Here is a 19,170-nt window from a genome sequence, read left to right as displayed (position 1 = left end):
GCTGTCACTCACTCTTATCTCTTTGGCCAGACCTAACCCTTTGTTATGTTAGTATTGTGAACCATCAACTTCACAAAACCATTCCATTGTGACCATCTATCAAAACCCTTAACTGGACCCTTTCTTAAACTTTTAGAGTCTAAATGGAGATTAAAAATAGAACTAGAAGCATCATGGGTTTGTTTTTGCCTTGTCAATTCATAGGACCAATGCAAAAAAAAAATGCATAGGATATAGTGATTTTTGTTGTCAGTCAACATCTGCCTTTATATTTTAAATTATGTGTTATTCTTGGCTATAGCAAAAAAATTCAAACAATATACCATTTATTGCATGTTGTGAATCATGTATACCAATCTTGTATACTGTGCTAAACCTGAATTCATATAGTCAGAGGAGGTTTACATATTTAGACTTTTTTTCATAATCAACATGTCCTATAAATCTAGGAATTATAATAAATAACCTATTTATTTAGGTTGGACTTTATTTAGGTCAGGTTGGGCTATTTGAGTTTGTTTCTCTTTTACATCTTTATTAAAAACCAGATGAAAATCTGTTTACCAACATTACTGTTATGTTATTTTTGAAATTAACTGCAAATGTCATAAAATATATAGCCTTTTAAGTTTTTAAATTTGCAGAAAAGTTTACTTTTAGAGTATCCATGACTAATATGTATAGTTTTGTTATTCTTTCTAATGGGGCTTCATTAAAATAAACATACAACAAGCATTTCAAATTTTAAATCAATAACTTCCATAGTTTATGGATATACACAAAAAATAATGTCTTTTTTTTTTCTCAGAAGCCTGGAAGGATTCTCAATATATATCAAAGAGTTTTGACACTATGGGGGAAATAGTCCAGTGAAATAAGATTATCGAGTAGTAGGAAAACTGTAATATAAACTGTCAGTACTGTCACCTGGACCCTCTAAAGTCTGTAAAGGATCAGAAGTATATTGAGCATCATGTAACAGCTGTCTAGAAAGTGAGGGGGACCACAATTGTCATAAGCAACAATATCCTGGTTTGAAAAAATATATATATGATTTGTTGTAATTAAAATGTACTGTGTAAATTGGGCTTTGGAAAATAACCATTTACTAACTAAATATGTAATTGTCCTTTATTATGGATAGATATATTCATAGATTTATACCTATTTATGTGTGTGTGTATATATATATATGTAATTAATACTTAACTGGTATGTAAAATATAGCTATTTCCTTAATTTTGGACAGTTACCTAAGGAAAGCCATAGTGGTATATATAGCTAGTATAATTTGTCAGTGGAAAGTGATACTCTACCTTGGAGGGTAAGAAATATGTTGTTGCCATGTCATCAGGCATTTCCAGCTGAAATGGAAAGGAAGAAATATGCCTAAAATGGGCATTGAACATACAGAAGTGGTAAGAAATAATGTGTAGAGCAGGAAGGATGCCTCTTTCATTACATGGATTTTCATACTTATGAATTGCATCCACACATATTCATCATATGCATCAGAAGGGCCACTTTCAGTTGGGCATAGTCATTTTCAGAAGCACAAATTTCATAGTAGATTATGTAGTCTTGAATTTATCTGATTTTCCATCCCACAATTAGCATGAAGAAATAACCAGAAGCCTCAAGGAAAAAGGTTTCTGTATAAATAACATTTGATTACTGATGAGATTGACATGTTGTGTTTTACTGATTTGATACTTGTAGAAGTACAGTGACTAATGAAGAATTTTCTATAAACATGTGTGAGCAATTATATCTGTGTGCCAACTATGAGCTTATGTATTGCAAACCCAAGATGAATTACAGCCTTTGCCCTGGACAAACCACAGTCTTTTTTTCTTTCTTTTTTTTTTTTTTTGTCTTCAGTGGATACACTAGGAATTCTAGTGTCTTTTCTCTTCATTCCTTTTATTCATTCATTCATTCCATATTATTGGGAAGCTGAAAAGTACATGATGCAGTGGTAGCTGCTGTGTACATTACAGAGAACTACATTTGCATTCAGAACTTGCTTTCAGTATTGAGTCAGTATAGTCATCTCCACGTGGTCAGATCCTACGTGTCCTTCTGTCTTCATCATAAATAGCTCTGTTTTTCCTGAAAGATAAATTAAATTAAATTCCAAATTTTATTATAATTCCAAAAGGGAAGAAATTCCTTTCTTCTTAAATTCCAAAAGGAAAGAAAATGAACACTCAAATAATATATTTATGCTTTCAGATGTCCACTATGTTTAATGTATATAAGTAACCATAAAACGTAACTATTTCATTGCCCCTTCCACTTTAAAGAAGAACAAGCAAAACTTTTAGAGTATTTTGAGGATAATTTAAAAAAGGTCTGCTAAGTAACTAAAGAAGTACACATTACTTAGTGTAAGTATGTAGTCTTAAAAATTCAAATAGCAAACCTCTAAATTACAAATTGTTATCTCCCTTTACATATAATAAAACTGATACCCAGAGCAGTTAAATAATTTGCCTACAGTCCTAAAACCTAGAAAGTGAAGTCAAGAATTAAATATGGGCAATCAAGTCCTGAAATTTTCTCTTTCAATCTTATACGGTACTTTCTGAGTTAATTCACTAAAAGGTTTTGCACAAGCAAGCATCTTTGAACACTTAATATCAGCATACACATTTTTCTGGAAGCATTTACATATCTATCTAGCTATCTATCTAATATTGATATACTATATATAATTATATTTGTATATGTTGACTATATTCAGTATAGACAGATCTTATAAGGAACTCTATCCTAGACATATCACTTATCACTGTCTTGTTACTGTAAGACAGGAAAATGTGTCTTCCTCTTGAATCAAGGCATCTTCCTCAATCCCTCTAAGGATTCTCAATCTCCACCATTTTAAAGGTGGATAAAGAATGGCTTCTAAGGAAGTGGTGCCAACAAGGCCATCCCTCCAGGATATAAAGCAGTTTTATCTATGGTGTCTGTTTTTTTTTTTTTTTTTTGTGATTTAAGTGCACCTCTATTGTAGCTTCAAATGACAGGAATCAAATGAAATGAGAGGTTTTAGGATCTAGATGTGTAGTAGACAGAATGTTAATAAATACTTTTACTTATTCTGTATTTTTGCTGTAATTTTCTATGTTACTGATATATAAAATCCTTGTGAATTATGATATTTAATTACTCCTAATTATAATATAATGTGGTCTTATTCCATTTTAACTGTTCATATTTTAAGTCATGATATTAAATGCTTTAACTTTGAATGAGGAATTGGCAGGGGGGCACTGTTTCTTCACTGCTGTAGCCTATACTGGTCTTTCTCCCTATAATTCTCAGCATAATTATCAGGACCAGTGGCTCATAAACATATATATTTTTTGATATTTTGGTATTGCTATTGAAATATTATTATTTAGTGTTTCTATATCTAATATCTTGAAACCCCAGCAGATTCTGAAAAGCTTTCTGTTTTTCAGACTGAAATGACTCACTGTACTTCCTGTAGTCAGACCTGGCACTCTCTTCATACCTTACAAGTCTGTCTTATATGTCCATAATGTGCATTTATTTTCTCCCAATGAATCTTTCTCCAGTAATTAAAGTACACTGATTCCTTCTTGTTCTACCTATGTACTACAAAAATGTTTTTCAAAGCCTCTTCTGTAAGAAAGAATCCAAGTTTCAAGGGAGGAGTTTTAAGATGCCCATAACTTAAGTGTAGTAAAATAGGAAAACATGTTTGTTTAAAAATTTTGAGAAGGGCCTCCCCGGTGGCGCAGCGGTTGAGCGCTGGGTTACGAAGCTGCTCGCGGCCTCTGCAGCGCCGGTTCGATCCTCGGCTGCTCCCCGGCCACCTGAGGAGGGTCCCACATGGCGCGCAGACCTCTCCTGCCGCCCGCTGCTCCCCTCAGCAGTGTACTTGGTCCTTCTGCCTGCTCTGCTCCCTGCTCTGGCTCTGGTGAGTTCTCTCACCCTCCCGCGCTTCTGACTGTACCCAGTGCATGTGTAAACAGAACAAACAAAACAAATAAATAAAGAAATAAACATGCCTCTATTAAAAAAAAAAAAATTAAAAAAAAAAAATTTTGAGAAGGTGACATGTACTAACATTTTGGGAAATGTTTTTTTTTTTACCTGCAGGACAAGATGTATGTAAGTTTGTGGCTTGTTATGATTTTAAAGTTTTTGCAGCAAATTTAATTACAAAAAAGAATATGCTAATAAAAATAGCATATTCCCATGGATGTGGCTATATCAAAATTCTTTAAAATTATAATAAAATCAGTTTCCTAATTGTAGTAATTAGTGTCTCATTGAATACTAAGCTTGTATAAGTCTTTGAAATTTTGTGATACTGTTAAACCCTAGTGTTTTCATCTTGACTTGAGAAGCCTTTTGAGGAGACAATCAAGACTACCTTAAACTAAACTACTTTTTACCTTAAACTAAAATTGGCCTCCAAAAGAGAGGACACGTAGGTTTTTCTAACTGTGACTTCTTCACTGCTTTTATCTCAGGCTCTAAATTACTGTGGTAAGGAGGCACTAATATTTCTGAGAGATGAGGTCAGTAGAACATGACATTTTAAAATTCTAACCTGTCTTCAGACAAGAATGGGATAGTCCTGGGTGTAAGATGGTAAATGTGTCCTAGCAGTTTCTTCAGCTCTTGGGGCCACTGGTTCATTATCCTTCTAGAATATTGCTAGTGCCTCAATACTCTCATCCATGTGGTGGAGGTAAAAGTAAACCAATATGACCTCAATTAAACAACACCAAAAAAAATTAATCCACGTTAATTTTTCAGAATGTGTTATATATGATGAGCAAAATAATTACTAAATTTAACTTAAGGCTCTTCATTTAATTTAAAATATTCAAAATGTGTAAAATGCATATTTTTAGCCATTAGTATCTGAGAAAACCAATTATTCTTTGACAGAGACATGAAAAACTTTTAGAAATGTTTTTAGGTGTATTTTATTCCTAGACTTATTATTATCATCATCCAACAAAATATTTTGAACATCAGTGTGTGGATTGTGTACTGTTCTAAATTTCGCTTCTTTTTATTACTTTGAAGCATCAACTGAGGAATGGAAAAATCTACTAGCTAAATAACTCTTTAAAAACTATATTTTGTTATCAACCTCTAAATTTATGTACATATTAAAAAATTGAATCCTAAACATCCTTGTATGTTTAAAGGAAGAATAATATATAACATTAAATATTGAGTTATTCTGGGCCTCCCCTGGTGGCGCAGCGGTTGAGCACTGGGCTGCAAAGCTGCCCACAGCCTCTGCAGCACCAGTTCTATCCCCAGCTGCCAGGGAGAGTCCCACATGGTGCGAAGACCTCTCCTGCTGAGCCTATTGCTCCCCTCAGCAGTGTACTTCATCAGTTTGCCTGTTCTGTTCCCCGCTCTGGCTCTGGTGAATTCTCACCCTCCTGTGCATCTGATTGTATCCAATGCTTTTATAAATAAATAAATAAATCTTTAAAAAAAATTGAGTTATTCTCAGCAATGTCCCTATAGCTTTCCAGCCCAGTAGAATATGCAAGCTAGTCAAGATGCATATCAGGGATATTCAAAGTTAGTTGTAAATACCCCTAAGAACCTGTGGTGAACTCAGAGAAGCAGTTAGAAAGTATATGGTTCGAAAGGCTGTTAATGGAATATTGAGATAAGGGGAGATAATTATTGGAAGCTAAGGATGGCTCTTGACTGTTTAATGTATCAGAACATCACATTAGTTCTGTCATGTTTCTAGAATAGCAGTCATCTTTCATGGGGTCCTTGTATTATGACAAAAGCTGGGTACAGGGGATATGAGCTTTGGAAGTCTGACACATGTATGATTTGTGTCCTCCATTTCTTGATTCACAGTTCTTTCATTCAGTCTGATACTTATTTCTGACCATTTTCAGTGGATAGACTGCTTACTTGGGGAAGGATATTAGACTGTGTGTCTACACTTGTGGTTATAGGGTTGCAGAGTTGAATCTTGTACCCACCTGCTATCTCTCAATTATACCTTCCAAAAGGTACTGAACATCAGAGTTCTAATGAAATGCAGCATCTACATTGGGAAAATATTTTAATTTCTTAATGTAAATATTAACTTGCCCAATTTGATCATACATAGACAAATATATAGACTATATGTAGCCTAGTGAAACAGGGCTGACTTGACTGAATTAAAATCTAGAAAAAAACAAAAAACAAAACTAATGACAATACAACGTGAGGATTTAAGGATTTTAAGTAGACTTGTATGATTTATTTAATTGAGAAAGAAATTGTTATTTAAACTTATGAGTTAATGTAAGTAAATAATTAGGAATTAAAAAAGAAAGCACTGTTGATCTTGCTGGCTTCTAAGGAAAATAGAGGGAAAAAAGAGATGTTAAAAAAGATAAACTCATGTTTTACAAAGTTCTTTAATAAACATAGGTTGCAATTCCAACCATTGTGGATGCCTAACAAATAAAACAGTTGGCATCTATTCTCAGTTGTGTGAGGAATGAAATGTTGCTTATTTCATTGCTCAGTATAATATGTATCAATATTTGGTGTCATGTAATGGAGTAAAAAGTTCTCACTCATATTTGGGGAGAGGGGAATCATAACACTCTTCCCATTGAGAAAGACCTTGGAGAAATATGTCTTTATTCATTTTTGTCTTTTAAGTAGTGGCAATAAAGTTTTCATAATTTTTATGGTCATGTTGAATCATATGGGATTAGCATTATGAAGGATTCTATATTTTACTTTTAATGAAATCCATTGTTATCTTCTCTATTAAATATGGAAATGAAGAGTTTATCACTAGTGAAAAATCTAAGATGTTTCATTGCTTTAAAATAATCTAATATATTTTTCTTAGTATAAATGTAATTATTTAGGGATTAAAAGTATTACATAACTGTTTATCTGAATTAACTTTTACCTCTTACAATGCATTAAAAAATAAAACTGCTTTATAACAGAGTAACTTTGAAACATAAAAGGGAATTAAATGACTGAAGATAAAAACAAGTGTAATTTAGTGTTACTCCTAAGGAAAAATTTATGTAGAACTGTTGTTTACAATAATTGTTGACATATTCCCCTAAGTACTGTGTCTGTGATTTTTCATGGTATCAATCATTTAAAGCAATTTAGGTAATAACATTCTGACATGCATTTCTTCTATTTTATTTACACCATTTGCCTACATCATTGTAATGCAGTACCTTTCTGATTTGGTACAGTAAATGTACTCTGTAATATCTATTATGGCATGGTCAAAGGATAATTTATTGTCAAATAGAAAAATAGGTCAACACTAATGTCACTTGATGATCAACCCCCCCCCAAGTTTAATAAAACATCTCACCAGTATGCATTCCAGTGCAGTGGTTGATATTTTATTAGGACTACCTGGCTATAGCAGTAGTGTAATTACTGAGCTGTCAGAGTGATAAGTGGGATTAATGGCAGCCTGATGCACTTTAGTCTGCAGAGCGCTTAGAGAATTGCAAGATGGTATTATTATCAGAGTCTGCCCATTCTGGCATATTCATGGCACCGAAGGAAAAAAAATGCTACAATTCAGGTTTGCATTGCCCTGCCTCATTAACATCTGACATTTCCAACAGCTGTTATTTGTGAACTAGCTCAATAATAAAAGGGGAATTATTTGGTAAAGAGGCTTAATAACCACAACTAAAAATCCTTACATTGTCAGTGCTGTTAAGTGAATATGTTTACGTTGAATTTAAGATTTCTCTGGAAGATTAGAAAAATACACTGTGCATTACTTTGGTTCATTCATACCTGCTGACATTATAACTATATTTTAATAGCCTTATTAGTCAAGTTGGGTATAAAGGAAAATGAAAAACAGAAAACTGTGTCTTCACTAGGAATAACCAGAATCTATATGATGTACATATATATACACATATATAAGTATATGTATATCTATACAGGTATATAATATATTCTTTTACTTGTGTGGAATGGCAGATATTTAAAAACTGTTGAATTTTTTTAATAAACAGAAGATATTTAAGATGGTATGTTATTTGCTAAATTTTTAGCTGTTTTATTGCAACACACTAGAAAACCATTTAAAATCACTGTTACTTATCAATACATTTATCCACGTGAAGGTAACCCATATAAGTATCACTTCATTTCAACATGAAAGACCAAATAGACCATGCATAATGTTCTTTTTGCATTATTGTGTAATGTACGCTACTGATCATACTTTCAAGAAATTCTTTTTTTAACTCAGTGACAGTGTTTTAGTGGGAAAAAAATCATACGTATGAGAAGATAGGAATTCAACTAAATGATAGATGTGAATCTAACAATGGCATTTAGAGAAATGATAGAGGAGAGGTTTAATGACTACATTGCATAGAGGACAATTGATTATGAAAAGCCTTCGGTACTCATTGTGTAAAATTTAATTTAGAGAGAAGGCTAAGGGCACAAACCAGAGAAAAGAGATCAGATTTAAAAACAAGATATTAATTAGGTACTGAGAAATTGGTTCAGACAATGAAGAGGACTCTCCTGCTCACGTAAGAATGACAAGGAGACTGGTATTGTTTTCTTGAAGGAAATGATCCGAGATGGAAGTGGATAGAAAATGAGCTAGCTAGTCACCTTTGTTATTGAGCAATGTAAAATTCATTCTTAGTGAGGTTCTCAGAAAATTCTGGTCTGACAAATGTGACAGTGGTGTATCTTTAAGTTTTAGATCTCTAGCTTAATTTTTTTTTTCTACTCACTATTTCACTTTATGCCAGACCAGTTTCCATTAGCTAAGCTACCTTGTCATTTTCTTTTCTCTCCAGACCTAGTCACATACAAGTTCTAATATGGGATCATTGTCTTCAGTGGCCCTGCACTCCAAATCCTACTCTTCTTCACTTACCTTATGCCCACTCACTTTCCAATGTTTCCGGTAGATCCTCCTTATGTGTTCTTCCTTTCTACCTCCATGAGTACGGTTCCTCTTACTATGTTTCTGTGCATGCTCTTTTTTATTTTTTTTAAGATTTATTTATTTATTTATACAAGCACTGGGTACAGTCAGAAGCGTGGGAGGGTGAGAGAACTCACCAGAGCCAGAGCAGGGAGCAGAGCAGGCAGAAGGACCAAAGTACACTGCTGAGGGGAGCAGCAGGCAGCAGGAGAGGTCTGCGCGCCATGTGGGACCCTCCTCTGGTGGCTGAGAGCAGCCAGGGATTGAACCGGCCCTGTAGAGGCTGCGGGCAGCTTTGCAACCCAGCGCTCAACTGCTGCGCCACCGGAAGGCCCTTACACAAATTCACATTGGCCACATTGTAGTTGCCTTTTGTATGTCTCTACTTCCTCAAAATTGCTAAGATCACAAGAACAGGACCAAGGTAGTTTGTTCATTAATTTTATATTTTTATATCCCAGATTCTGCCCTGGAACAGAGGCTCATTTAATATTTAAGTAAATGAATAAATGAACAAAATTACATAAGCTAATATTAAAATTCAAGACCATTCCAACCAGTGGTTTCATTCCTGAAATATTAATTATAGATTTTCTCTGTGTCGATCTACCCATGTATATCAGAATCACCTCAAAGACTTTTCACACAAATATAGATCACCAGGCCCAAACTCCCACTTGTGAGAGGCTTCTCTGTAAAAAATGTGACACTTATGAAACTTCTGGGTGATTCTTAGGCACACTGAAATTTGAACACATGTGATTAGTGTCCCCAGAGAAGCAGATTCTGGGAAGAGGTTAGTATGAAGGAAATTTATTAGATTAACATCTATACAAGAGTGAAAGAATCAGGAATGCACAGACATAGCCACAGTAAAAGTTGAAGTAGATTACTACAAGCTTGTTCCACAAATGGGGGCAAAGGGACTGGACCTCTGACCCCCCTCAGTGACCTGTAATTGGATGTAGGCTGTGACAGGAAAGAGGGCATGACCTTGGTTGAGACTGTTCTCTTAAGCTGAGGGCAATGCAGCCGGGAGAATGAGAGCTTCAGTTCTGAAGGGGAGTGGATATGGGCTTTGAATGAAGAATCTACCACAAGGTTCAATCGCTGTGTTTGTGGTATGTGGGTTGAAAACCATCAGAAAATTGCAGGAAACATGGATGATTGGAAGGAAGGCAGAAGGGAAGTGCAGAGAAGGCAGTGGGAGTGCAGAAAAGGAAACTATAGTTGGTCAAATGAGAGGCTAACATTAGCATTTGTAAAATATTTGTGGTCTACAAGGCATACAAACTTTCTTTTTGATAAAGAATGTATTCTTTTCTTTTCTTCTATTATTTTTACATCATTTTTCATTTTTGCACAAAGCATTGTCGGTATAGTGAGGGATCAGAATAAGTCAATGAATGATGTATCTTAAATAGGTCTTACTAGACGCTACCTCTCAATGGGTATATGGTATAGAATATATGGAATAGTTTCTTAGTGACTTTATAGTTTCATTAACCTAATTAATTTTTTCCTAGATGTCTGAAATGTGCAGATGCACCCTGTCAGAAGAGCTGTCCAACAAATCTAGATATCAAATCCTTCATCACCAGTATTGCAAATAAGGTAAATTCAGACTCAACTTTGCAAATGAAAGTTAAAAACCGCATATGATTTTGATCTCTAGCTGTTATGATCTGTCATTAAAGTATAAAGCTTATCTTAACAAATTGAACTAAAATGTTAAGAATATGATTTCTGTAGACATGTGAAAATGTGGCACATTTTATTAATTAGCCTCTTCCAAGTTGTGATGTGATTGTTGTAAAAATGGGCATTCATTGTGTATTGTCTTAAAAATTAGTTGCTATTTGACTTAATGATTTATTTTCAGACAAAGCATTCACTAGATTCACTCTAGGTTAAGCTTGCTAAGTGCTTATAGATAGGAAATGTCATTGATTATCAAAACACAAAAAACGTGGAATAATTGTTTTAAAATATACTTTGGTATTAAGTCTGGCACAGTAAGACCACATGAAGTTAATGGTCTTTTCTATTAAAATTCAGTTAATTTATTTAATATTTGGAATAATTCTTAGAAACTAAAAGAGTTGTGATAAAAATATCTAAGAAAGGGGTTTTATGGGCATGAGTAGAACAAACAATTTTGATCTTTAAGGTTTTTTAAATCAATGTAAGGTTAAGTCCACTTTTTATTCACTAAGTAGATGGTTGATTGAGTGAATGATTAATTAATTCTCTCTTTTGTTTGTTTAAGAAACATTGTGCGCTCTTAGTCTTATCTTTTAACAACTGAGCAAAAGCTGAATGAAGTTTTCCCATAAGGATACATTTTTTTTTTTCCTCAAGATTTAACACCTATGTTCTAAAATACTGAAAGGCTCCCATAAGAGCCCCTTCACAATCTTTTTATGTATAATAATTATTATTTCTTGGAAATGAAAATGCTAACTGGAAAAGAAATAGGCACCCCTATGTTCATCACAGCATTATTTGTAATAGCAAAGACATGGTAGCATATTCATCTGTGATTGCATAAGTCAATAAAGACAAATGTGTACACACACACACATGCACACACACAATGGAGTATTATTCTGCCATAAAAAAGAATGAAATCTCAGCATTGGTGGCAACAGGGATGGACCTTGAGGGCAATATGCTCAGTGAAATAAGTCAGAAAGATAAAAACAAATGCCTTATGATCTCATTTATGTGTGGAAACTATCAAACTAAAATAAAAAATAAAAATAATTCATACATACATTGAATAAATTGATGGTTGGCAGATATAGGGTCAGAGGATGGACCAGATGAATAAAGGGAATCAAATGGTACATTATCTAGTTATTAAATAAATAAGTAATAGGGATATAATATACAGTATGACTATAGTTAATGATACTCTATTGTGTATTTTTAAATTGCTAAGTGAATAAATTTTAAAAGTTCTCATCACCAGAAACAAATATTTTAAGCATATATAGTTATGGATGTTAATTAAACTTTTTATAGTTATCATTTTGTAATATATACATATATTGAATCATTGTATTACACACTTGAAACTAATATTATGTGTTAATTATATCTCATCAAAAGATTATTTTTCAACATTATCTAAAAATAGTTAAGGAGAAAAATGACAAATTTCTATAGCTTTAAGATTTCAAAAGAATTATATGTTATTGCTTAGGTATAGTTAATGGTTTAATCTGTATGGCATATTTATTAAGATTTAAAATCTAGATTGAAATTTTTAGATCCACCCACTTATAGTGAACCCAGGGAAAATTACATACCTCTTTAGTTTACAAGGAACAATAATATCTATCTTACAAGTTTGTGCTATAAACTTAATAATACTTACATGTGAAAATCTGCAGTATAGTAGTTATTCAACAAATTTTTTCTCAATGTGGAATTATTAATTACCCAAAATGTACATTATGGTAAATATTGCACAGATGATTGCTGTTTATGTAGCTATTGTTATTTAATGAACAACTGTCTGTGAAGCACATTGCCAGATACTAGCTAAAAAAGGATTCTTGCCTTTCATAGCTCATAATCTATGAGGAAAAATGGAAAAATTTAACAAAAGGAACCATACATATCCTAATTCAACACAGTGAGTTCTGCAATCTAGTAGATGTATTCAGTATGTGAAAAGCCAAGAATGTTGGCATGTTTATGAAAGGTTTGGAGAAGTGTAACAAATTCAGTGTGGCTAGATTGTAGCCCTGATTTTTGAAAAATGAGTCATGTGAAAGAGGCAAGGCAATTAGATTTGGATTAGGCTGTGAAAATATTTGAATGCCATCCTCAATATTTGAGACTTAATCCTATAGGTAGTAGGAAATCATTCATGCTTTTTATTTATTATGTAATTAAGATGTATTCCAGGAAGGGATCTTTTATTAACATCATAATACCCCAAATATTCATCTTCAGAGGATCTTTCTGTGTGAAAATCAATAACTGATGTGAAAGCAGATGTAAAATCTTGTTTGTTTAATAATGACCTTATGAGAAAAGAAGTGAAGTAAAAGTTTGAACTAGGAAGTTTATTGACTAAAATTGTATCCAAGATAGCACTTCTGACTTCAAGCATGAGACAAAGTTAGGATTATGGCAGAGCATCTTAGAGTACACCAGCTACATAATTCTAAGCAAATAAGTGCTGGCTAAATATTCCAAAATTTAATTGTGTCTTTGTAGTTCTGATTAATGTACATTCTGTTCATATGAGATCTATAAAAATTTATAGGAAATATCCAAAAGGGACTAGTGGTATTTTGGGAAGTTTATAAAATGTCTAAACAAGATCATCAGATACCTTTCTATTTTGGGAAATATTTCCCTTTTTTTTTTTTTTGTTCATCTTCTTTATAACTCAGGAAGCATTGCACTTAGTTATGTCTTTAAACAGATTTCCATAAGAAGATATGATATTTGGAGATTTAATTGAAATTGTAATCTTTTGCCAGGCATTTAAGGAGCTCAATTGTTAGTAGTGTTTTATTGAAGCATCACCACAGCAATCATAAAAGGTCAGAGATTTTTGTTCTAAAGACTGCAGCTTTTTAGATATTTACCAGCTGTGTACAATGTAGGCTGTCCAACATTGCTCTGCCAGTGGACCTCGACTCAGGAGGGGAGTTCTTTCCAGGTTGAAAGGGTAATTGAATCGCCAGACTCAATGAGCCTTGGGTCTCTTTGAGAAAAGGATGTCACTTGTGTTGTATTGTGTTAGTTTCTGTGATTCAGTGGAGTTTAGGCCAATACCTCCATTCTTTATTTTCTTACAAACTGGATTACAGCGCTAGTTTCCAAAGGTACACTCAATTCTATTGTACCTCCTCAGTTAGTTTTCCTCTGTTTAGTTTGTGCAGGCTGTTGTTTGTAATTGTATCTCTCAATTGGAAGCACATGTTTTAGAGTCATCAAACTGTGAATGCTGGGTTATATTTCTTGATAGTTTTCCTTTGAAAAAACACTATTTTATATAACAATCCATGTGTTCATTCTATAAATGTAAGGAAAAGATAACTAAAAAATGTTTCTTCATTTCATAAAGCTTTATTTTATACAAGAGATTCTTTCTTCAGATGTTTACATTATATTGTAAAGCATTGGTTTTCCATTAATTTTCGTTTTAAATAAAATCGGTACTCACATTTACTGGCCTTTTATATTTACACAAATAAGCTTTTATAATATACATTAGCAAAAATTGACAAAATGACTCAAAGTAAAGTTTCTTCCTTATAATAGATCTCCATTAAAATGTATCAGAAGCAGGAGGATCAACAGAATTTAACTAGCAGAATTTATTGATAAATTCTATTGACAATAATATTTGTATTTTGAAAAGTTATTTTGATATATGGGAATGAGTGTATGTTTGTGCATGAGCATAAGTGTAGATGTGATGCAAAAGCGTAACAAAGTAAAAATGCAAGGAGTAGATTTAGTCTATCTTCTTCTTGTGGTTGCTTTTCAATTTTAATGATTATCAGTTAAAATATTGCTAATTTTAAGAATAATTTTCTAAAAGCATAGCTCTAATTGCATTATACCCTTTCTCAAAGAACTTCCAGTGGCTCTCTAGTGCCTAGAAACTAATGTCTAAATACATTACAATGTAAACTTCTTGGAATTTCTCACACTAATATAAGAGAGAAGTAAGTATATAAAAAATTGCGAGGAAACCCAGTGATTTTAAAATATATAATTATTTGAGATACATAAAACAAAAAGATCATATGCAAGGCTCATTCCTTCACCTATTGCTAGATAATGATTGTGAACACCTCTATATATTCCAAGATGACTGACTGAACCTTGCCTATCAGCTATAAAGTAGACTAAAGAATACAAAGCTTTTAAAAACACTATCCTATTAGACTTCTATGGAGTAAACAAATCATTATCCTGCAAAGTTGAACATGCTGTTTGGTTTAAGTAAATAGTTTCGAAGTGTATGTCAGTTTTCTTTAGATGAGCTGACAATTTTTGAGTAATGTGAAAAAATCTTTTTCAAAAACAGAGTGTATTCTAAATTTTACAATTGATCTCTGAGTCTGTGTCTGTTGGGATACAAATATGAATGGGTCTTGCATAGTATGGTAAGGTGATATAAATTTTAATTACCTCCTTCCCCATCTGTAGATTAATATTTTCTGTATTCCATCCACTTAAAATTTGATGCAGGAGTGTTAATATTTTATTGTTCAATATTGGATGAAATTTTTACATTCATATTTTTGTCAATTTCCTCATTCTTCTTTTCTTAGCATGTTGGAATTTCGATGTGGATGCAGTTTATTTTTTTCTAGGAATATTGTAATAAATTTTCATTCAGTGAGGGTATGTTGGCAAGCTCTTAGCTTCTGAAAATGTTTTTGTTTTTATTTCTTAACTTTTGAAAATAAATTTCACCCCATATAGATTTCGTGATTGGCATTTACTTTTTTTCACCCCCTTTGGCTTATGAAAGATCATTTCAGTGTTTTTTTGTCATGCATTGCTGCTATTTGAAATTTAGCAGAAATCTAAGTATTTATTGCCCATTTAAAGATATGTATCTTTGAAAGAGAGCTGTCTTAAAGATGTTTTTATCAATGATTCTTACTTTTACAATGATTTATCTCAGTCTGACTACTTTTTACTTACCTTATTTAATTTTCATTGGATTATTTAATCAATGGATTGATGTCTTTCTTTGTTTTGGGGAAATTTTCATGATTTCTCTATTCTCTTTATGGAACTCGTATTCAATGTACTTTGAGCCTTCTTATTTTATTCTTCATGACTTTTAACATATTTTTCATGCCTTCCATTTTTGGAGGTTTACATTCTGGTCAACTTCCTCCCATTCTATTTTCAGGTTTATTAATAACTTATTTACCACTTTCAAATATATTAAAATGGCCCCCGAGGTTTTGAGCTATAATTTTATCTCTGATTTCTAGAAGTTCTTTTTCGTACAGTTTAAAATCATTGCCAGCTTTTTTTTAAGTCTCCATGCCTATCTGTCATTTCTTGAAGGATATTAAAACACTTTTTTTTTTTTTTTACTCTGAGACTTGCACTATCCAACGTTTTTGTTAATTTGATTACACTGTTTCTACATAGCGTATAATTTCCTTGTATGTTTAAACTTTCTGTTGATGTTCTGGTTACTCATTTTCTTTGAATCTTCCTCTGTGGAAATTCTGTGAGGACTGCAGAGTTTACATACATATTTTACTTTCCATGGGGTTTACATTCGTCATGCTCTCAGAGGACCTGTGAATGGAAACCTTTGTTCACCTGGTTTGGCAAACATCTTTAAAATGATTCCACTTATTTCTCTGACTGACTGCTTGGTCATTTTCAGTCCTTGGTCATGACAATTCATGATGAAAGAATATTTTAACTATAGCTTTAACTTTTAAATCGGAAGAATCATAGCAGATGAATTTTTCTCAGTAAACATAGAGAAACACAATAAATACTTAAGATCAATAAATCTATTAAGATCTAATAGGTAGTCTAGATTTATTGAAACCTATATTTTTATTAACAAGTACTGGAATGGTGTTTGTATGGGGGGAAAAACAGTTTTGAAAAAATAAGACAAACAGATTTGTCACATCAGATACTGAAGGTCTATAAAGATATAGATAATAAACTAATATGATGTTGGTACATGAATATATATTTCTGGAACATATGAAAATGTAAAATGAACAAAGTAAATATGAGAACATAATGTATAAAGAAGAGGACATTTGAATTAATTGGGAAATAATGGGTTTATTTATAAAGTATTCTGATATAATTTTGTCTGTACTTTTAGAACACTTCATCAGGCCATTAGTTTACCCGGGCTAAACTTTGAAAAGCAAATAGAAACATCAAAGGATAATTTGAAAACTCTTTATTCTGTGAGAACAAATTTTACTACATATATTTTAAAATGTACTTTTTAAAAACCTAACCAAACTTGAAACCAAGTGAAAATTTTTATGCATGTTTTAGACTAAGTGGGACTTCTCTGATAATCAGAGTTACTAACAATTTAACTGAGAACAACAAACCAGTAAATGCATGGACAAAGTTTACTAACTGCAGAAAAGGTACTGCAAATGACTAATAATTATTTTAAAGACACATCCTCTCATATTAGAGATATGTAAATCAAAAGATGGTATACCAGTTTTTTCTCATTAGATAGTTGAGGTTAAAAATTAGTTCAGTTGGGCTTCCCTGGTGGTGCAAGGGGTTAAGATGCAACCTATGAAGCTTTCCGCAGCCACTGAAGCATGAATTCGATCCCCAGCCAGGGAGCTACCCACATGGCACAGCAGACCTCTCCTGACTAACCTGCTGTTCTGTTCCCCACTCTGTCTCTGGTGAATCCTCTCACCCCCCCGAAACCTCTGGCCTGTACCCCAGTTCTTCTATACATAAATAAATAAATCTTTTTTTTAAAGATTTATTTATTTATTTTTACAAGCACTGGTACAGTCAGAAGTGTGGGAGGGTGAGAGAATTCACCAGAGCCAGAGATGGGAACAGAACAGGCAGACTGATGAAGTACACTGCTGAGGGGAGCAGCGGGCGGCAGGAGAGAGAGATCTGCGTGCCATGCAGGACCTTCACCCGGAGGCCGGGGATCGAACCTGCACTGCAGATGCTGTGGGCAGCTTCGCAACCTAGCGCTCAACCGCTGCGCCGCCAGGGAGGCCCAAATAAATAAATCTTTTTAAAAATTAGTTCAATAACCTCTGAGAATAGTCAACAGAAAGCAAAGTAAGAATTCTTATACAATGGAAATGTATTTGAAAATTGTAAAAATATATTCTGTTGTACCAGCAATGCCTTATTTTGTGCTCTTCTGAAATAAAAGTACCACTGAAAGTTAACCACAGACCTGAGGTTTCCAGGAAAGGAGCAGGTGTGAGAGGGGAAAGGGAGAAGTGGGGCAGGAGGAACACAATGGACCAGAGTGGAGGATTGTGAGTGCTTTGGTGGTGGGAGAAATATGGTGACCACACCTGAGGGAAGAAATCCTATAAAGGGAAGAAATCCTAGTAAAATAAAAGTGCCACCAATAATATGTCTAATAATATTTATTGTCCAATAGTATTTATTATAACATATGTCCAATAATATGTATTGTAACAACTGTAGTATTGTTTGAGATAAAAATTATAATGCCTATAGAAAAATTACTAAATCTCTTAGGCTATAATTATATTATGGAACATTATAAGACATCTCTTAAAATGCATTGTAATATTTATTGATCTAGATGCTGTATGCCTTTTAAAAAGTAAACTGCTTACTAATATGAATAGCATGATATTATCTTTAGGAAAAATTCCAATTCTTACATCAGCCAAATAATGGCATAGAAGGACATAATTTAAACTCTTTTTCCTCTCTTGATTGGGGTTAAGAGATAGTAAAGAGAGGTTATTGACATTTTCCTTGTATTTGCATATTATTTTACTTCTATGAATATTTATATTTGTAATAAAAATAGCAAGTTAAAATTCAATAGTAAAATAACATAGCTGAGAGTTACCAACAAACATTTGCTATGCCTATCCTAAGGTTTTGTTGTAGAGTGAAAGATCCTGGCTTTTTCTGCTATATGACTAATAGTTCCAAATCTGTTTGTTAAGTAATATATTTCTCCACATTCTGAAACACCACCTTTATCATATACAGATTCCCATATTTATTTATGTCTATTTTCAAACCCTCTGTACTGTCTATCTGCTTTTGACAAGATCAGGTGTTTTAATCATTATGTTCTGCAATATCTCTTAACATTGATTAAAATATCACACTGATAACATGTTCATTTTCTAAATGCCCTGGGTTTTCTCTACATATAAAACTAGTTTTATGAAATGAAATAAAACTCTACAAAGTAATTATTGAACATTGTTTTCAGACTATAATATATGTTAATTTAAAATTATTAATGCAAATGTATTCCCAACTTGCCTTATTCATTTATCAGTTGATATAACAGTAACTGAATTTTCCAGTATTCACCCTTTAATTTTAGTATATAACTTCCTATTGTTGAATCTGGCAAATGTTGTGATACTACATTTGCTAATGTTAAAGATAAAGATAAGGTACATCTTCTTTATGTATCATGCTGAAAAAAA

General features: G+C 32.9%; 1 protein-coding gene across 1 annotated transcript in view; it reads left to right on the top strand.

The window, feature by feature from the left end:
• Window positions 1–19,170, top strand: part of DPYD (dihydropyrimidine dehydrogenase) — a gene marked incomplete at both ends in the record, with an annotated part of 741,074 nt that overhangs the window by 161,338 nt on the left and 560,566 nt on the right. The window contains one exon of the mRNA XM_084242233.1: window positions 10,507–10,594. Within this exon, the coding sequence (XP_084098359.1) occupies window positions 10,507–10,594 (88 nt within the window). The remainder of the gene's footprint in view (window positions 1–10,506; window positions 10,595–19,170) is intronic.

Source organism: Talpa europaea, assembly GCF_964194135.1.
Source record: "Talpa europaea genome assembly, chromosome: 9".
Lineage (NCBI taxonomy): Eukaryota > Metazoa > Chordata > Mammalia > Eulipotyphla > Talpidae > Talpa > Talpa europaea.
The sequence above is the reverse complement of the archived record's forward strand: the minus strand, read 5'-3'. Positions and strand labels throughout refer to the sequence as shown.